This window comes from Sorex araneus, chromosome 2 (genome assembly GCF_027595985.1).
Source record: "Sorex araneus isolate mSorAra2 chromosome 2, mSorAra2.pri, whole genome shotgun sequence".
Taxonomy (NCBI): Eukaryota; Metazoa; Chordata; class Mammalia; order Eulipotyphla; family Soricidae; genus Sorex; species Sorex araneus.
In genome coordinates, this window is record NC_073303.1 from 208883620 (window position 1) to 208902724 (window position 19105).

The 19105-nt window shown below is 48.8% G+C and overlaps 1 protein-coding gene and 1 non-coding gene across 3 annotated transcripts in view; one reads left to right on the forward strand and one right to left on the reverse strand.

Annotated features, from left to right (window-relative positions):
* Positions 1 to 19105, forward strand: part of WDR33 (WD repeat domain 33) — a 107546-nt gene that overhangs the window by 70793 nt on the left and 17648 nt on the right. For both annotated transcript variants that reach the window (XR_008628617.1, XM_055128230.1), the window contains exons 9-16: positions 12119 to 12245; positions 13411 to 13565; positions 13661 to 13739; positions 14445 to 14555; positions 15089 to 15183; positions 15425 to 15511; positions 16181 to 16320; positions 16933 to 17085. Coding sequence is in view for 1 of the 2 variants with exons in the window: in XM_055128230.1 (XP_054984205.1) it covers positions 12119 to 12245; positions 13411 to 13565; positions 13661 to 13739; positions 14445 to 14555; positions 15089 to 15183; positions 15425 to 15511; positions 16181 to 16320; positions 16933 to 17085 (947 nt within the window). In the remaining variant the exon portion in view is untranslated. The remainder of the gene's footprint in view (positions 1 to 12118; positions 12246 to 13410; positions 13566 to 13660; positions 13740 to 14444; positions 14556 to 15088; positions 15184 to 15424; positions 15512 to 16180; positions 16321 to 16932; positions 17086 to 19105) is intronic.
* LOC129402830 (U6 spliceosomal RNA) lies at positions 2000 to 2111 on the reverse strand. Its single transcript, XR_008628870.1, has one exon. It is a non-coding gene; the product is annotated as a U6 spliceosomal RNA (small nuclear RNA).

Consider the following 19105-nt stretch of genomic DNA (forward strand, 5'->3'; position numbering starts at 1 on the left):
GAGATGCTAACTCTTTCACCATTCATTCAGTTAAGACACAGGGAATATTTAGCTTGCTAAAAAAAAAAAGAAAAAAAAAGTAGATATTATTGCCCTCCTGTACTTAACCTTTGGAGATAACCCAGATTGTTGAATTGAAATTTCTTTTGAAAGAGCTGGATTACAGTCGCCACATTCCTTTCTCGGAAGGAAGGATTCTTCTGGTCTAAGAGTCAATTGACTACTTCTCAGTTAAAAGAAATGCTTCTTTTTTGGGGCCAGAGTGATAGCACAGCGGGTAGGGCGTTTGCCTTGTACACGGCTGACCTGGGTTCGATCCCCGGAATCCCATATTGCCCCCCAAGCACCGCCAGGAGTGGTTCCTGAGTGCAAAGCCAGAAGTAACTCCTGAGCATTGCTGGGTGTGACCGAAAAAGAAAAAAAAAATAAATGCTTCTTTTTTGTCTAGTTTTTAGACGTAGAAAGGTATAAAGAACTTGTCCTCTATAACCTACTCAGATACATTTGAGAATGTGCAAGTTGAACAGAAGGAATTCTTTGGCTACAAGTCAGCTGTTAGTGAGAGGAAAGGAAGATTGAGTCGGACGAAGCATAGGGCCGTTAGCCTCGTCCTTTGCACTGTCACCTGTGAACGTTACAGAATTCCATGGCTTTGCAGGTCTCTTGCATCTTCTCCATCAATTGGGGATGATTTGGGGGGATTTGTTTTTGTTACTCATTTGAAATAATTAAAATAATCCAATTACCAAAACTGAGTAGTTTCTTAGAAATGGCCAGTTGCCTAAATCAGTGTTGTCTAAGAGGAATATTTGTGATAATGAAAATACTTTGTGTCTGTTTAGCATGGAAGCTCTAGTTACATGTGACTTAAAATTTGAACCTAGTGTGATTCGGGGGCCTAGGTTTTTTTTTTTTTTTAATTTAAATTTTTGCTTGGGCATTATGACAGGACTCTTGATGGTGTTTTGGAGACACGTGTCTCCACACCCCGACAGCCAGTGCCTCAGGTCCCTGCCCGCCACCCTTACCCTTCATCCTCTTCACTTAAGTCAGTTCTGCACACACCAGCGCTCGCTCTGTTGCCTTTGGCTACTTATTTTCCCTGACTCGGTTTCTTCACATTCCACGGGGAGATCACTGTTGACTGGCTTCCCCCTCTGGCTGCTCACTCGGCATCACACCCATAGCTATGACGGAGAATCCGTGATTTCTGTGTCTTCTAGCTGTGCAGTATGAGGAGCCAAGTTTTAACTTCAATTGAAATGAAATTGTCACTTGTGCAAGTTAAATTCTTTTAAGCATTAAAGGGAGTTCCATGTACAGATTATGACAGCCTCATTCTTTATAGTGGTCTGCAATCAATATTTATTTAGAATTTGACAGTTGTACCACCCAGTCTCAAATACTGGACTCTTCAATTATTTCTCATTCTTGTGTCAGGTATCTGTAAGGTACCATGACCTTTCCCAAGGATTGTGGAGTAATCATCTGGTAAGCACGTCAATAATAATGCATTAAATTTCTTTTTCTTCCTTTTCTTTTTTTTTGGGGGGGCACCTCCCCTTGTACCAGGGGTTTCTCCTAGCTCTGTGCTCAGGGATCACTCCAGGTGGTGTATACACATTTCTAAAGTTCTGACAGTCTGCTAAGATTCTGTGCTTCTGACCATGTACACTGTCATTCCATGGGGGATTATACCTTATTTCTTTGTTCCACTGTGTAGTTATCTGAAGTAGTTGTTTGTTTTGTGGTGGTTTTTTTTTTTTAATTTTTTAAATTTTATTGAATCACCGTGAGACAGTTACAAGCTTTCATGTTTGGGTTACAAACTCACAGTGATCAAACACCCATCCCTCCACCAGTTCACATTCCCCACCACCAATATCCCCGGTATACCCCCCTTTTCCCACCTTCCCCCTGCCTCCATGGCAGACAATATTCCCCATACTCTCTCTCTACTTTTGGGCGTTATGGCTTGCAACACAGACACTGAGAGGCCATCATGTTGGGACCATTATCTACTGGAATTTGCGTGTCATCCTTGCGCAGGGGCCATGCTAATCTTCTCTGCATCATTCCAATTTTAGTATGTGTGCTGCCGAAGCGAGCACATCTGAAGTGGTTTTGATCCTACTGGGTGGTATCTTTGTGTACAAGTGGTGCCAGGGATTGAGCCTGTGGCTTCCCACATGCAAACCGTGTACTCTTACCTCCGAGCTGCGTCTCCAGCCAATTGAGAATTCTCTCTCAGTATTGTTAGAGTTTTGAGTCTGAGAAGTTCAGTTAAATGCCAGTGTAGGAAACAGTTGGTTTTTCTTTGGTAAGTGTTTTGTCCTAAAAAACTCAAACCATTTACAAGATGTTTTTAATAGGAAAATGTCAAGGCCAGTAAGCCATAAAACTACTTAGTTGAATGAATTTTCCAGTTCCGTACTTGGCTGATTTCTTCAGCATTGAAGAAACTACATTCTTGGAACTTCCAAAGACTTTAAGTGATTTGATCCAGAAACTCCGGATCTTTGGGAAAAATTATGTGAGGTGGGGAATGGGGTCATACCCACAGTTGCTCAGATTTTACTCCTGTCTCTGGACTCGGGGATTCCTTGTGGTAGGCTTGGGGGTTCACACGGGGTGCGGGGATCAAACCCAAGTCAGCCCGCATGCAGGGCAAACGCCCTACGCGCTCCTACCTTGGAGCACATCTTTAGCTCGGACCTGTGGGGTGCTGAGCTTTGTCTTTGCGAGTGAGCACAGTGAGCAGGAGCGACCCTTTCAGCTCTGAAGGATGGAAGCCGTGGGTGGGTGTCTCAGAGCACTGTAAGCGCACACCAAGAATCAAAGCAGGGGCGGGTAGGGTGCTTCTCTGCACAGCCCTGCCTCGGAGTCACTCCCCGGCGTCCCACAGAGCCCCACACGCCTACCGTGAGTGGCCCCTCAGCACAGGGCCACGAGCAACCCCCAGCACTGCTGGGTGTAGCCCGAAAGCCAAACATAAATGGACCCAAAATAAATAACTTCAAATTGCTGGGCCCTAGTGCAGGGTTCCTGGGTCTCTCCCGCATTCAGCTGATCCCAGGGCGTCCCCTCCCACTTCTCTGCCTTTACTGCACTGCCGGGTGTGGCCTGAAACTGCTCAAATGGTGGGGGGGGGGGGGCGACACACACACCTACCTTATTCTCATATGGTTTCTTCTCCCTCACGGATTATTGCTAGCTTAAGTTTATATTTCTCCTTGCTTGACTGAATCATTACTTGCTCCTTTCTCTTTCTGTAGTTTGGTTTTATTTCTGGGCCACACCTGGTGATGGCTTTGCACCGCACACACGGCTGGCTCGGTGCTCGGAGCACTCCCACAGTTTTCAGGGACTGTGAGTGCAGTGCCGAGGGTTGAGCTTGGGTCAGCTGCCCAAGCGCCCTGCCCACTGCGCCGTCTCTCTGGCCCCTCCACTTACGCTTATTTTTATTTTATTTTTCGATTCTTGGGTCACATCTGGCGGTGCTCAGGGGACCATATGGGATGCTGGGAATCGAACCCGGGTCGGCCGCATGCAACGCAAGTGCCCTACCCGCTGTGCTGTCGCTCCAGCCCCACATTTATTTTTCAAAAGCATGTACTGGGGTATAGAGCACACCGGGTGACCGTCACCCTTTCCGAGTGCATGTAGTCCTGTGAATCGTGACCAGCGTACGAGCCCCAATCAGGACTTCGCCGTCCAGTCCCTGCCAGTTACCTCCCTGTCCCTGCTTGCTTTCAGTAGTCACTAGAATTGAAAGCACAAACGTTTCTGTCACCCCCAGGAGTTCTTCTCTCTCCTCAGGGATTTCTCAGGTTTCTCAGGGACGGGGGGGTTGCGACCCTGCCAGCATCAGGGGCCTCTCTTCCAAGCGTGCACCGAGGCCTCTCAGCATTCCGTGTGGCCCGAACGGCTGGCCTTGACTAGGTTACAGGGATTTTATCAAGTAACCCTTTACCGACTCCTACTCGCTTCATTTCCAGTTGTGCCATCCTCACATGCACAATAAATACCTGTACACCTTGGTGTGCTTTTGCAGCTACGGGCAAAGAGAAATTCCTCGCAGAGGGAGTAAAGAGTTAAAGGTTATGCAGATTCAGTATTTCAACACAGACGGCCAGGGATCTCCCTAAAACGTACACATTTTACTTTGTAACCATTTATGGATGAGAGCACCTTTCCTTAGGTCATTAACTTCATGTGTGACCAAACTTATTTTTTTTCTCTGATTTGGTGAAGAAAATATGTAGCAAAATACTTGGTATTCAGCATTGTTTCCACCCCACCCTCCAATGCTTAAAAATACTCCCTCCCAAAAATTCACTTTTACAAATACAAAATTACAAAAAATATGAAATTCTAATTCACTTATAGTTAAAAATCACAATATTTTAAGAATAAAAATTTCATTGTTTCCACCATACCAATGTAATTTTCATATCGATTTATCTCAGCCTGTATTTTTGATAATGATATGTGTATGTTTCAATAATTATTTTTAGAGCATATTCAGTTTGTGTGGGTGTTCTCTTTGCTTTTTACTTTGAGTTTTGGGGTTTTGGTTTTGTTTTTGGGTGGCTCTTTGGAGGGAGGGCAGTGCCAGGACATGACCCAGGACCTCATGAGGTTAAGTGTTCTGCACTGAGCTACATCCCCAACCCCTGAACGTTTTTTTTTTATTAGTAGGTTTTAGCTTTTTTATAGTTATTCACAGTAACTTACCACATTCAATATTCCAACACCAGTCCCACCACCATCACATCTTCCCACCACCATTATTTCGAATTTTGCCACCACCATCACCCAAGCCTGCCCCAAATGTAGATGCTAAATACTTTATTTTGTATTGCTTGTTATGAATAATCCACTAAAAATGATCCAAAAAGGTTTCCTTAGAGGGAAGTGTGGTTTTAATATTTTCCTAACAGTGATAATGTTCACTTAATCATGTCACTGCTAAAATGTATTTATATTTTTCCACGATTTTGAACAAGGAATCAAACTAGCACATTCTAAATAAAAAGTTATTTTAAATCTTTTTTAAAAATGTATTGTTTTTGGTTTTATTGTTGGGTTTTGGGTCATACCTGGCAATGCTCAAGACTTACTCTGGCTCTGCACTCAGAAATTCCTGCTTGTAGTGCCTGGACGCCCGTCACGGTTGCTGGGATCAATCCCAGGTAGCCTCGGTGCCAGGAAAGCGCCTTAGATGCTGTGCCTCCCCTTCCCCTGGCTGCCGCCAAGCTCAGGGCACATTCCTCACGTGCCGGGGATCGAACCGAGGTCGGCTGCGTACGGGCCTTCCCTGCTATCCTGTCTCTCTGGCCCCTAAAACTATTTAAGATAGATTCCTACTTGAAATTTTTTCTTTTCTAAATGTCTTTTTTTCCCCCTCTCTTTTTGGGTCATACCTGGCAGTGCTCAGGAATTGGCTCTGCATGCCTGGAATCTGCACTCAGGAATCACTCCTGGCGGTGCGCAGGGGACCCTATGGGATGCTGGGAGTCGAACCTGGGTCAACTGCGTGCAAGGCAAACTCCCTCTCCGCTGTGCTATCGTTCCAGCCCCTCTTTTCTAAATGTCTAAATGTGTCAGCACATGTGTCAGCATGGGCCTGAGAGGACAAGGTCTTATCTCATGTATTTTTTGTTTGTTTTTTGTTTTTGAGAATTCAGGAGTCCGTTTTTTCCCCAGTTTGCTCTGTGCCAGTTAAATACATTTGTTTTCCTCTTGTTTTAATTGAAAAGATTGTAAAGGAAGGGGGTATGCCTTGAGCTTCCTGGGAGACCATAGCAGCGCCAGGACCACCCAGAGCTGGCCCCGTACAAAGCCCCCTTTACCCCGCTCCTCTCTCTGGCCCTTAGGATGTGTGTGGGTATGGGTAAGTTCATTAAACAGAAAGGATAGGTGGGCTTCCTTGCTTCAGTTTGACTTGAATAAACCTTAGATAACTTAGTGCACGGGCCTCGCTTAAATGAGGCTGGGGTTTGCTTCCCACTTAAATTTTTTTTTTTTTTTTTGGTCACACCTGGCGATGCACAGGGGTTACTCCTGGCTCTGAACTCAGGAATCACCCCTGGCGGTGCTCAGGGGACCATATGGGATGCTGGGAATCGAACCCGGGTCGGCCGCGTGCAAGGCAAACGCCCTACCCGCTGTGCTATTGTTCCAGCCCGCCCCACTTAAATTTTAAATAGTGGTAAATACATGCTACTTAAATCTTTTTATATGCTCATTCTCCAGAGGTGATCCACTGTTCCTTAAATTTCATAAATGGAATTTTTTTTCTCAGATCCTTCACCTGTTTTACTGTTTGGAAAGCACTCGGCAGTGTGCCTCGATGCCGGTACCCTCACACCCAGCACACAGGCAGGCCACGAACCCCTGGCTCCTCCTCGGAGGCAGCGTCTTCGCGGTTAATGATTGGTTGGTTCTTTGTTTTGGGGCACTCCTGGCAGTGCTCAGGGCTTTTCCTGGCCCTGCTCTCAGGGATCACTCCTGCCGGGGCTCAGGGGACTGTGTTGGGCGCCGGGGAGTCACCCCGGGGTCCCATGCGTGCTGCGCAAACACCCTACCCACTGTCCTATTGCACTGCCTCTTAGAGGCTTTTTTTTTGTAGCGTATTTGATTTCAGTCCTCATGGTTTATAGTTCTGTTCATGGCAGGGATCCATACAGGAAACAATCCAGCCTACACCAGCCTCAGAGGGTTGGCATTCTTGACGCTAATGTTTCTTCATGTCCCGCATGTGAGCAGTCATTCTGTCTGACCCTGCCCTCCTGACTCAGCACGGTACTCTGCACCGCCTCCCACGTTTCGTCTCTTAGAGCAGAGTGGTGCTCCACTGTGTATACTCGCGCAGTTTCTTCATCCAGTCTCTGTTCTTGGACACTTGGGTCATTTCAGGATTTGCGGGGGAGGAGGATACACATCTAGCTGTACTCAGAACTTCGTCCTGGCTCTCCGCTCAGGGATCACTCCTGGTGGGCTGCCAGGCCAGCACCCTACCCACTGCACTTTGTCTCCAAACTTTTTCTTTTTTTTTTTTTTTTTGTTTTGCTTTTTGGGTCACACCTGGCGATGCACAGGGTTACTCCTGGCTTTGCACTCAGGAATTCCTCCTGGTGGTGCTCAGGGGACCCTATGGGATGCTGGGAATCGAACTCGGGTCGGGCATGTGCAAGGCAGACGCCGTCCCCGCTTTGCTATCACTCCAGCCCCTCCAAACCTTTTCATATTGGCTATTGTGAATAGGGCGGCAATGAACAGGAATGCAGGGGTCTTTGCTGAAGATTTTTCAGGCCTCCTTTAAGGTCGATAAAACGCCAACGTTTCACGCCCAGTTTCTTGCCTGCCACGTTCCACCTTCCGTTGTGCCTTGAGGCATGTAGACAAAGCTGGGAGTTGTATAGCTTTGTTTTCTTGGACTCTGTGACTCTCAGGCTAACCTGTAGTGCCTGTGAGGCAGTGCAGACCAGCCCTTCAGAGTGGTGGCAGGGGCGGGGAGGGCGGCCAAGGGGCTGGAGCAAGTGCTTGCAACAGTGCTTGTGGGTTCCATCTCCGGCCTAATCAGCGCCCTGAGTGCGATCACAGTGTGTCTCCTGGGCTTAGCCATGTGTGCCCCACCCCTCTCCCCTGCCCGACAGCACCCCAACCCCCAAAAAATGGCGGAAGAAAGATTCAGCTCCCTACATTTAGGTATCTGCTCTACCACATATCCACCTGCACAGTTGTGGGTAAGTTCTTTATCCTGTTTGGGTTGTGCTCTGTGAGCTTTGTAGGTAGGACTCTCTAGACAAGGTTTCACACACATTTTGTTTCGATTAATAACATACGGGTATGGCATATGTTTATAAGGAGTGATAGCACAGCGGGTAGGTTGTTTGCCTTGCACACGACTGCTCCAGGTTTGAATCCTCCGTCCCTCTCGGAGAGCCCGGCAAGCGACCGAGTGTATCCCGCCCGCGTGGCAGAGCCTGGCAAGCTCCCCGTGATGTATTCAATATGCCAAAAACAGTAACAACAAGTCTCATAATGGAGACATTACTGGTGCCCACTTGATCAAATCGATGAACAATGCGATGACAGTGCTACAGTGCAGTGTTATGGTGTATGTTTACTAGTGGTACTGTTACTAAGAACAGTAACCAATAAAATCCCAGAATCAGTGCCAGTTAGTCTCGTTTGTATTAGTGGTAGGTATGTTTTTGTTTGGACCACACTCCGCAGTGCCCAGAGCGTCCTGGGAGACCATAGCAGCGCCAGGACCACCCCAGAACTGGCCCCGTACAAACCCCCTTTACCCCACTCCTCTCTCTGGCCCTTAGGGGTGTGTGTGGTAATGGGTAAGTTCATTAAGCAGAAACGATAGGTGGGCTGCCTTGCTTCAATTTGACATGAATAAACCTTAGAGAACTTATTATTATTATTATTATTATTTTGGTGGCGTGCACACCTGTGGTGGTCAGGGATTGCTCCTGACCTTGTGCTCAGGGGTCGTTCTTGACCGTGCCATGGTTTCCTCCTGGTGCTGGCCACATGGCCTTTAACCTCTGTGGTTTCTCGCTGATGCCTTTTTTTTTTTTTTGTGCTATTTTTTTGAGGGGGCGGGGAGAGCACATCTGGGGTTACTCCTGTTTCTGCACTTATTTATTTATTTATTCCCGGCAGTACTCAGGGACTATATGGGATGCCAGGGATTGAACCCAGGTTGGCTAATGCCTTTCCCTCTGTATGATCTCTCCAACCCACAGGGGTCTGTAAAATAAAAATAAGGATTTTATTTCAGACGTTTCTTCAGACTGCTAATGACAGGGTTTTCTGTTCCTAACGTTTCAGACTCACACTTCTCCCCCAGAACGTCCTCTTCCCCCACCATTAGCTCAGTCCCTTTTTCCCCAACTCCAATTTTCATTTTGGTTTTTTCTCTCGTGAGCCAAGAGGAAAGGTGGCCGTGCTCAGTGCTGGCTCTTGGCGCCGTGCTCGGAGATCACTGCTGGCGGGGAGGTTCCGTGCAGGGCCAGGACCAAACTGGGGTCAGCCAGATGCAGGGCCTCGACTCCCTCCTGTCTCCCTGGGCTCTGCCCATACAGTGCTTAAATTCCCCGGCCACGTCCCACGTCAAATTGCACAAGATTGAGAGTGGGGCACACGGGCCCTTGTCTCTCCCCCCGCCACTCTGCTGGCCTGGCCTCTGTCCGTCCTGCCCGGTGCTCGTGGTGTGATAACCCGTGTTGGGCTCCCCAGCTGACTCGGCTGCAGGCTGGCTTCGTGGAGCTCACTGGGAGTCACGACCCCGGTGCTCACTCAGGCGGGCGTGTTGTGGGTGCTCGTCCCTGTGCCTTGATGGCAGAGTCACTGCAGGGTGGCGACACTCGTGAGCATTCAGGTTCTGCGCTGCCCTGGGTCTGCGCGCACTCCTGCCTGCTGAGTTCCCGTGCTTCCATCTCTCCCTGGCCCCACTCTGCTCCCCCAGACCTGGCTGAGGTGCGGCTGGAGCCCTCGGGCGTTGCCAGGGACTGCAGACAGCAGAGCTGCTCAGACGCCATCTGGCACACGGCGGGACCAGGAACTACACTGTCATCTGGTGCCCGCAAGGCAGGTGCTGCCCGCCATGGGCCTGTTCCTACTCGAGTTAGGGTTCCAGTTTTTGTCGTCATAAGAAAGCAGTGACGCTGCTCTTCCTTTTCCACCCTCAATGACCAGTTTTAGAAAAGGACTGCTGGGGTGCCCAAGCCATAGTACAGACAGCACGCGGGGCGCTTGCCTTACAAACGGTCGACCTGGTTTCTATCCCAGCACCCCACAGAGTTCCCGAGCACCCACTGGGTGCAGCCAAAAACAACCAAAAACCACCCAAAAATAAAATAAATGAAAAAGGACATGTTCTTAGAAAAATACAGATTTAAAAAAAAAAAATTCACTGTAAAACCACTGCCACCTGACTCTTTTCAGAGTTTGGTGTCTAGACTTACTCCTGCTTTTCTCTTCATAGATGTGCATATAAAGTCATTCATGGTATTGATTTATTTGCTTTGACAGTGATAGTATTTGGAATGCAGTACACTTATATTCTTTGTTTTAGAATTTTTTAAATAAACTATGAGTGTTTAAATCAGGACTTCACAGACTTTTCCCACTTGCAACCAACCCCTTTTTGCTTGAGAATTCTTAAAATATATTTATGTTATAATTTGTTAAACTTTTTTGTTTTGGGGGCACACCCGGCGGTGCTCAGAGAGGTGAGGCTCGGCACGCCCTGCCGCTGTGCCGAGAGGTGGGGCTCAGGGCACCAGAAGGGTTGCCGGGGATCAAGCCTGGTCGGCTGTGTGCAGGGCAGTTGCGCTACCCACTGTACTACCTTTCTGATGGTAGAGAATGTTTTTGGTGTCGGGATGGGGGCACACCCAGCCGTGCTTAGGGCTTACTCCTGACTCTGAAACTAGGGATCACTCCTGGCGGGCTTAGGGGGTCACATGGGGTGGCAGGGAAAGCCAAACCCAGCTGGGCTGCGTGCGAGGTGAACCTCTGGGTGTGCTGTACTACCGCTCTGGCCCCGGAGTACATTTTCACATGTCCCCAAGCATATGAGATAGGCACACAGACCCATCATTTGTTGATCATGAATTAAAATTTTATTTTAAAATATTTTTCACAGCCCTGACATGGATTGCGGGTTTATGACTGTCGTTTAAGAAGCTAGGGCTTAAGTCATGGCGTTGTGAATAATAATTTTATGGTAGATGTTTCACATCCTGCCGAGTACATTTGCCCTACTGTAATTTATGTACTTAATCCTATTTAAATACTAATAAACTGCATCAGTAAACATCTTTGAGTACAAATCTTTGAACATTCATTCTTTCCATAAAATAACTGAAAGATACGGGCTGTTGTTGGGCAGGAAATGCTTTAACACACATGAGCAAGCTGTTCCCCAGACAGACGTATGCCCCGCTGCTTGTCAGCGAGGGGTATTGTCTGTCTCCCAGCCTGTGCTGGCAGGAGAGAGAAATGATCTTCCTTAGGCAGTGTGCAAAGTCACTTTCCAGATCTCTGACACTTCCTGTTCTTCTCCGTCCTTCCTTCTTCCCCCTTCCGCTCTCTGGAGACTGCGGTGAGCCTCCTTGGAGGAGGGGAGGTCTCAGAGCAATTTTCCCCTCACTTCTCAGGACATTTGCGTTCCCTCACTTCCCAGCTGTTTCTCAGGACATTGGCAATTTAAATATTCTTGAAACTTTTTTGGGAGGGGAGGGTGGTACAGGACTGGTTTTGTTTTTAAATCATGCTCAATTCTTGTAGGTTTTAGATTTTCACCTTTGTCAATTTTACTAATAGTTAATCTAGAGCACTTCTGAGACGACACCGTCCTCTCCCATGATGACGAGGAGAAAAGGCTCTAAAATCTGAATTCAGTCTAGGGTCCCACCCCAGCTCCTGTTTGCCTTTTGGATTCGTTTTGGAGTCTGATAATGTCACATAACCCCTGAGGTTCTTTTTTTTCTTCACTTGTAACATGGAAATCATACTAATACTTAAAGCTTTTGTGAGTTTTTAGAGAGGTAGAGATTCTTTGAAGTGCTTGTTGATATGCTGACATGTTACACACACACACACAGACACACACACACAGTAGATTTTCTTTTCTCATCTAATGTGTGAATGAGGCAGGGGTCTTACTTTTTAGACTGATTCAGGAGATGGAATCAGGAAGAAGGAATACTTCCCACAGTATTGTCTAAATCTGAAGATAAGGCTTTGGAACAATCATGGCTGAGAATTGGCATTAATCCCGGCACAGTATTCAGAGTTGCGGCTCTGAAGGTTTCAGCTTCCAAAATGCCTCGAGTGGCCCAGAACATGAGCTTGGTTCCCTGGGGAAGTGGTTTGGTTCTTGGGTGTCTCGGCAGCCCCGCCGTCTCTGCTGTGCCCGGATGCCTTCTGGGCATCACGCTCGAGAGTCCCTGCAGACACGTTTCAGCCAGCAGAGCACGAGGACCAAAATATTTCCTAGGTTGATTTCATTTGTTCTTAAATTAGCCTGTTGTTCTGCTGCCGTCTCCACAGGGCTGACGAGGTTTCTCTCTTGACTTGTTTCTGACAGGCCATGGTGCTGATGTGAAGTGCGTGGACTGGCATCCCACCAAAGGGTTAGTGGTCTCAGGAAGCAAGGACAGCCAGCAGCCAATCAAGTTCTGGGACCCCAAGACCGGGCAGAGTCTCGCGACACTGTAAGTGCTAGGAACCGCCCCCTGGGCCCTGCAGCACCGGGACACCGGGTGGCAGGCGTTCTTCTGCTCCTGAAAACACAGTTCAGACGGCGTGGAGGTGTCTGATTTCTCCCTAAATTCCTGAAATTAAACAGAACCTGGGTACTTCTGCCACCCAGAGCTACGTTTCCAGTGGGTATCGTAGAGGCTGCTGCTGAGCGGTTATTACCGTCCTGGCCCCCTGGAAATGCATCCAATGTTGTATGAGCCGGAGTCTCCGTCACTACCAGAGGGTAGCCCAGCTGTCTCCGTTTCACTGCATCGCTTCAGTGTAGGGTCCATCGAATACAGAATCTTCCCTCCATTTTTCAGTTCGTTTTCAGTTTTGGTCTGAGATGCTAACTTTGGATACAGCCACGTAATAGAAACTGACATAGAATTCCGAGAAACATCCGTTTTTACCAGCCTGCCTTTCGTATGATTAAACCAAGCAGCTTTCCCTGGTTCCCCAGCGGGGAAGGAGCCAGGGTGCCGCATTGCTGCTCTGCGCGCCCGGCCCCACTTCTTGGCTCCGAGCAGGCCCCAGCCGTTAGCATCTGCCTCCGATTAACCTTCCAGCTGCCTCTTGTTCTTTTTCCTGCTTTGTTTGAATGGGAGCTGCTTCCTGGAATTTGTAAAATTGGAACTTTGTTGAAAAATAACTTAGTCACTTCATTTCACTGTTTCCCCTACTCAGATAATCTGTATTTTTTTAAATCCAGTTGTTCCTTTGTTGCTGTTTAATGGTTAATGACAGTGATGCCTAGTAACAGACATTATTTCCATTATCCACTTGTTTCTTGTGCACTTTTTTTTTTTTTTTTTTTTTGCTTTTTGGGTCACACCTGGCGATGCACAGGGGTCACTCCTGGCTCTGCACTCAGGAATCACCCCTGGTGGTGCTCAGGGGACCCTATGGGATGCTGGGAATCGAACCCGGGTTAGCCGCGTACAAGGCAAATGCCCTACCCGCTATGCTATTGCTCCAGCCCGTCTTGTGCACTTTTTGACTGTGCTTCCCACGATGTTACATATATGGGCCAACCCCCCCCCAGCCTTGATCCGTGTGCAGTAATGGGAGCTATCATTAGGGCAGTTGCTCCTTGTTTTGAATTGACAGCTTGTTTTCTCGGTACTTTGTTTCCAGTCATGCCCATAAAAACACAGTGATGGAAGTGAAATTGAATCTCAATGGCAACTGGCTGCTCACCGCCTCTCGTGACCACCTCTGTAAGCTTTTTGACATCCGGAACCTGAAAGAAGAGCTGCAGGTGTTCCGCGGCCATAAGAAGGAAGCCACAGGTCCCTGCCACGAGCCGCCCCCCCGCCGTGCCTGCTGCCCGGAACGCACTGCGGCCCTCATCACCTCACCTTTCCCTGTGTTTCCTGTTTTCTAGCGGTCGCCTGGCACCCTGTTCACGAAGGTCTTTTTGCCAGTGGAGGGTCTGACGGCTCTTTGTTGTTCTGGCATGTCGGGTATGTGCCACCCTGTGTTTCTGGGGGAGTCCGGGCAGGGGGGTGGGCGTAAGTGCTGGGAGCTTAACCCAGGACTTCACCTCTGCGAGGCACCAACTCTGCCACGTCCCTCGCTGGTGTACCACTTGGTACACGAACAAGCTCTAGTTCTCGGGGAACATCTGAGAGGGCAGTTTGTATCTTTTTCTGAGCTCTGTGTCGGAAACGTTGCTGTTCTCAGTTTTGTAAGCCCAGCGCGTTCCCCCTTGTTTCACCTTGTGGAGATCCGTAAGAGCAGGTGAAGCCGAATTTCTTGGCTGGTTTGTGTTTTGTGCGGCTTGTGGTTTTGCTTTTTGGTGCCAGGGTTGCAGCTGATGACCTCACACAACAGTGCTCTGAGCTCTCCAGGTGACCGAGAGCCATGCCCTTCCGTGTATTGAGTGAAGTCTTCGTGTTGTCGCTGGGGTTGAACTCGGGGCCTCACGAGTAAGACAGGTGTGCTGCTGCTGCCCTGCATCCCTGACCCCGGTGACGCTCTCGAGACGTGTTTTTCTCTCAAGTGCTCTTTAGATAGTGAGCACATTATCGATGACAAATCAGCACCCCCGAAACGTGTGGGACTGATCCCGTTTAAAGGAACAGCCGCCATGTTTCAATAAAGGAGCGTGTCTCTTTGTGTCAGGGCGTAGCAGGTCCGTGACCGAGTTTCCCGTCTGCCTCTTCCAGGGTGGAGAAGGAGGTGGGCGGGATGGAGATGGCCCACGAGGGGATGATCTGGAGTCTGGCCTGGCACCCGCTCGGACACATCCTCTGCTCGGGCTCCAATGACCACACCAGGTAAGCTTCACGCTAACAATAACAGAGGAACTGGAGCGACAGCACAGCAGACAGGGACTTTGCCTTTCATGCGGCTTTACTGAGTTCAGTCCCCAGCACCACCCCTGTGATTCTCTGCGCGAGGCAGGAATAAGCCCTCAGCACCGCCAGGTATGATCCATAAGCAAACAAAACCCAAAAGGGAAAAATAAAACACACCAAGGAATCACCATCCTTTCGGATCGGTAGAAAATAAATTTGTATATGTTATTTTGTTTATGGATTGATCGGTGAGCTACTTGGTTTTTCTTCCAAACATTTTTATAATGACTTAAAAAATGCAAGGAGAAGTCTGAAAATCAAGCATGACTTGGCTTTGTTTTGAATTTTGTTTTTGTCTTCTGATTAAAATGTTTTCACATTTTTACAGTGCCTCAGGAGAAAGGCATTGTAAAACTGTTGTGTTTCTAAAGAGTCTACGTGGTTAGGTGCGTAGAAGGACAACAAAACTGCTCTCTTCCCTACCTTGATTCTCAAGAATTTTATTTCGACAGCAAATTCTGGACCCGAAATCGACCAGGTGATAAAATGCGGGATCGATACAACCTAAACCTATTACCTGGAATGTCTGAAGACGGAGTCGAGTATGGTGAGACCTGTTGCACATCTGTCCTTAGGGGAGTCTGTAAAAGCTTGTGAGAGTTTGAGATGATTATCAAAATCTAATTTTCATTTAATAGATTGATTTGTGTGCCATCATTGAATATTGGCACCATGATTGTATTTTATGTTATTCATATTTATAACTTTGTGTTTCATTTTTATGAAGTTAATGTTATCGGACAGCTACTTTTTTCAAGTCTGGACAATATATGTCTTCCTGTTTCTAGATGACCTTGAACCCAACAGCCTGGCGGTAATTCCGGGAATGGGAATACCAGAACAACTAAAGTTAGCTATGGAGCAAGAACAGATGGGTAAGAGAAATATAAATGTAAGGGGTGCAGGGCCAGAGGGATAATGCAGCATGCTTACCTTTCATGCAGCCGACCCGGGTTCCAGTCCCGGCACGGCAGGTGGCACCTCGGGGCCCTGCTAGGAGTCAGCCCTGAGTACAGACAGGTGTGACCCCAAACAAACAGGTGCAGCGTGGTGGGCCACGTGTCTGGTGTGCCGAGTTCAGTTAGCTGAGTGGAATCCCGGGTCCCCCGGGGCTGCCCAGTCTCCTCTGGCTGTGGCTGACCCCCAGCATCTCCAGGCAAGGCCTGCGTCTGAGGCCCCTTGACGTGCTGAGGCCAGCTGGGGTCGCCCTTTTCATTTTTATTGTATTGAGAAATGTGAATAAAACTGAAGTGAACTCCATAACATGGAAATTTTCATTTTTCAAAAAAATGTGTGAAGGGCTGGAGCAATAGCACAGCGGGTAGGGCGTTTGCCTTGCATGCAGCCGACCCGGTTTGATTCCCAGCATCCCATATGGTCCCCTGAGCACTGACAGGGGTAATTCCTGAGTGCAGAGCCAGGAGCAACCCCTGTGCATCGCCGGGTGTGACCCAAAAAGCGCAAAAAAAAAAAAAAAGTGCTAATTGATGTGGAACTCATCTGTGTTCATTTTCCTGGCTCACTGCTTGTCTTCGTGGTTACAGGGAAAGACGAATCCAATGAAATTGAAATGACGATTCCGGGCTTAGATTGGGGAATGGAGGAGGTGATGCAGAAGGATCAGAAAAAAGTTCCCCAGAAGAAAGTTCCTTATGCGAAGCCTATTCCCGCTCAGTTCCAGCAGGTGAGTCCCCGGGCATCCCCCTCGTCTGCTCTCTGAGAGGTCCCGTTGCCGGAGTCCCTGGCCTCCGAAGCCTTTCTCCTCCTCCTTTCCTGCCAAATGTGTTTCTAGACCGAAGACAGTGTTTGGCGCATGGTCACATAATTGAGGCATTCAGAGACAGTAGTTTTCATTTGTACGTTATAATGAGTGCTGAGTTTGTCGGGAATTTTTAGATCCTTTGATTCTCACCTTGGTATCATCCAAGTTACAAAAGGAATGAGGGAAAGGAGGAATGGAGTGAGAGAGTACGTGGCGGCTTGGTGGCTCACTTCTGCGCTGGTTTCTTCTGCTTCCGTCCCCGTGCCCCTCTGCGGAGCGGAGTAGCCGTGCATTCTCTCTGACCGTCGTGGTCCCCTGGAGTTTCTCCCTTGTGCTGTGCTTGTCCTGTCTCCTTCCTTTACAAGCTGGCGGGGCAGCAGGCGGCTTGCCAGGACTTCTTATGCGCAGCAGGCTGGAGTGGGCCCAGGGTACTGTCGGGGGTTTTCTCCTGGATGCTGTTGTAGAGTTTTCTCCTTCTACCGTTGTAATTTTCACACCGCAGTTAATATTTTTCCTATTCTCTTCTTTCCCAAGGCTTGGATGCAAAACAAAGTTCCAATTCCTGCCCCAAACGAGGTGCTAAATGACAGAAAAGAGGACATTAAATTGGAAGAAAAGAAAAAAACGCAAGCGGAAATAGAGCAAGAAATGGCCACGTTGCAGTATACTAACCCCCAGCTGCTGGAGGTGTGTGACGCTCTCGGGAGGGGCCCCGGGAGGGATGACCCAAGAACAAAGAATGGCCTTTATGAGAACGGCCTCTTGTAGGGGCCTGGAGCATGCACTGTGGGCTTTTTCCCAGGACACACAGAGTGCTCTTTATTAATCTGTCTCTAAGATGAGTCTGATTCATACACTCTGTGTGTGTGTGTTTGTGTGTGTGCGAGTGCTTGAATTTTCTGTGGCACTAGGGTCGCACACACGTGTGGCTTGTGGTCTTTCACACAGTTATATCTGGGATCCCATGCCACAACAGGTTTTTTTTTTTTTTTGCTTTTTTTTTTTGGGTTACACCTGGCGATGCACAGGGGTTACTCCTGGCTCTGCACTCAGGAATTACCCCTGGCCGTGCTCAGGGGACCATATGGGATGCTGGGATTTGAACCCGGGTCGGCTGCGTGCAAGGCAAACGCCCTACCCGCTGTGCTATCTCTCCAGCCCCCACAACAGTTTTTTAAAATAATTTTCCCACTTGGTTTATAAAATTTTTTTTTTTTTCTTTTTGGGTCACACCCAGCGATGCACAGGGGTCACTCCTGGCTCTTGCACTCAGGAATCACTCCTGGCGGTGCTCAGGGGACCATATGGGATGCTGGGATTTGAACCCGGGTCGGCCGCGTGCAAGGCAAATGCCCTACCCACTGTGCTATCGCTCTAGCCCTGGTTTATAAAATTCTTAATGATGCATTTGTTCCAGTCATTAATATTCCAGCCCCAATCCCACCAGTAGTGTAACCTTTCTTCCACCCTTACCCCCATTTTCCCAACCATCCCTCAGGCTTGCACCTTTAGCAGACCCAGATTATTTCAAATAATTCATTTTATGGGGCCGGAGCAATAGTATAATGGGTAGGGCATTTGCCTTGCACATGACTAACCCAAGTTCAATCCCAACATCACATATGGTTCCCCCCCCCCCCCCCCCGAACACCTCCAGGAGTAATTCCGGAGTTTAGAGCCAGGAGTAACCCCTGAGCATTGCCAGCTGTGACTCAAAAAGACAAAAAACAAAAACAAAACCCACCCGGCAGCTGTGGTGGTGTGAGTGTGGCTGCTACGGCCTGAGGAATGGGGACTTGGTCCGCACCTCTCCCTAGGGTGCCTCAGAGATCTCCGCCGGAAGGCTGAATAGCCAGCTGATACTCATGAGTGTGTAAAGAGTGTGTAAACTGGCCCGATAGCCGAGCTTACATGTGGAGGTTGTGAGATGAGCACCACTGTCTCTCTCTCTCTCTTTTTTTTTTTTTCGCTTTTTTGGGTCATACCCGGCGATGCACAGCGGTTACTCCTGGCTCTGCACTCAGGAATCACCCCTGGTGGTGCTCAGGGGACCCTATGGGATGTTGGGAATCAAACCCAGGTCGGCCGAGTGCAAGGCAAACGCCCTCCCCGCTGTGCTATTGCTCCAGCTCGCACCACCATCCCTTTTACCTGAGCACCATATGGTCGGAAGCTAGTTTTTCCAGGCTCTGCACTCAGCACTCGCTCTGGCTGGCTCGAGGGCCGTGTGAAGTCGCAGGGTTTATAACACGGGTTGTCCTCGTACAAGGCGAGCACTTTACCGCTGGACTCGATCTCCGGCCAGGCCGCCAGGTTTTGGAAGGATCCTGCTGGGGCTGACAGGCTGAGCGCGTGAGGCGGGAGCCTGGGTTCAGACCAGGGTTCAAACCAACCCCAAGAATAGAATCCTGGCTTTCAGGATAGCTAGTTCCCCTAGGCAGGCGAGGGATAATCTTCGCCACGTAAGCCAGGGACTTGGGCGTGGCCGCATGCCCGATCTGGCTGCAGTGCGCCTGTTCTTGGGTCCTAGACAGCAAAGCCCTCGGGACTGTGTTCGGTGCTCATGGGCGTCCAGGTGCAGGGGTCAGGCTCAAGGCGCCTTTGCTACTGAGCCATTTCCCAGGTCCCTGCGTGGATGTTTATAACAGAGAAGCTAAAGCGAGCCTGGTGTTCACTGGGACTCACCTGGTTTCCTACAGGAAAATAC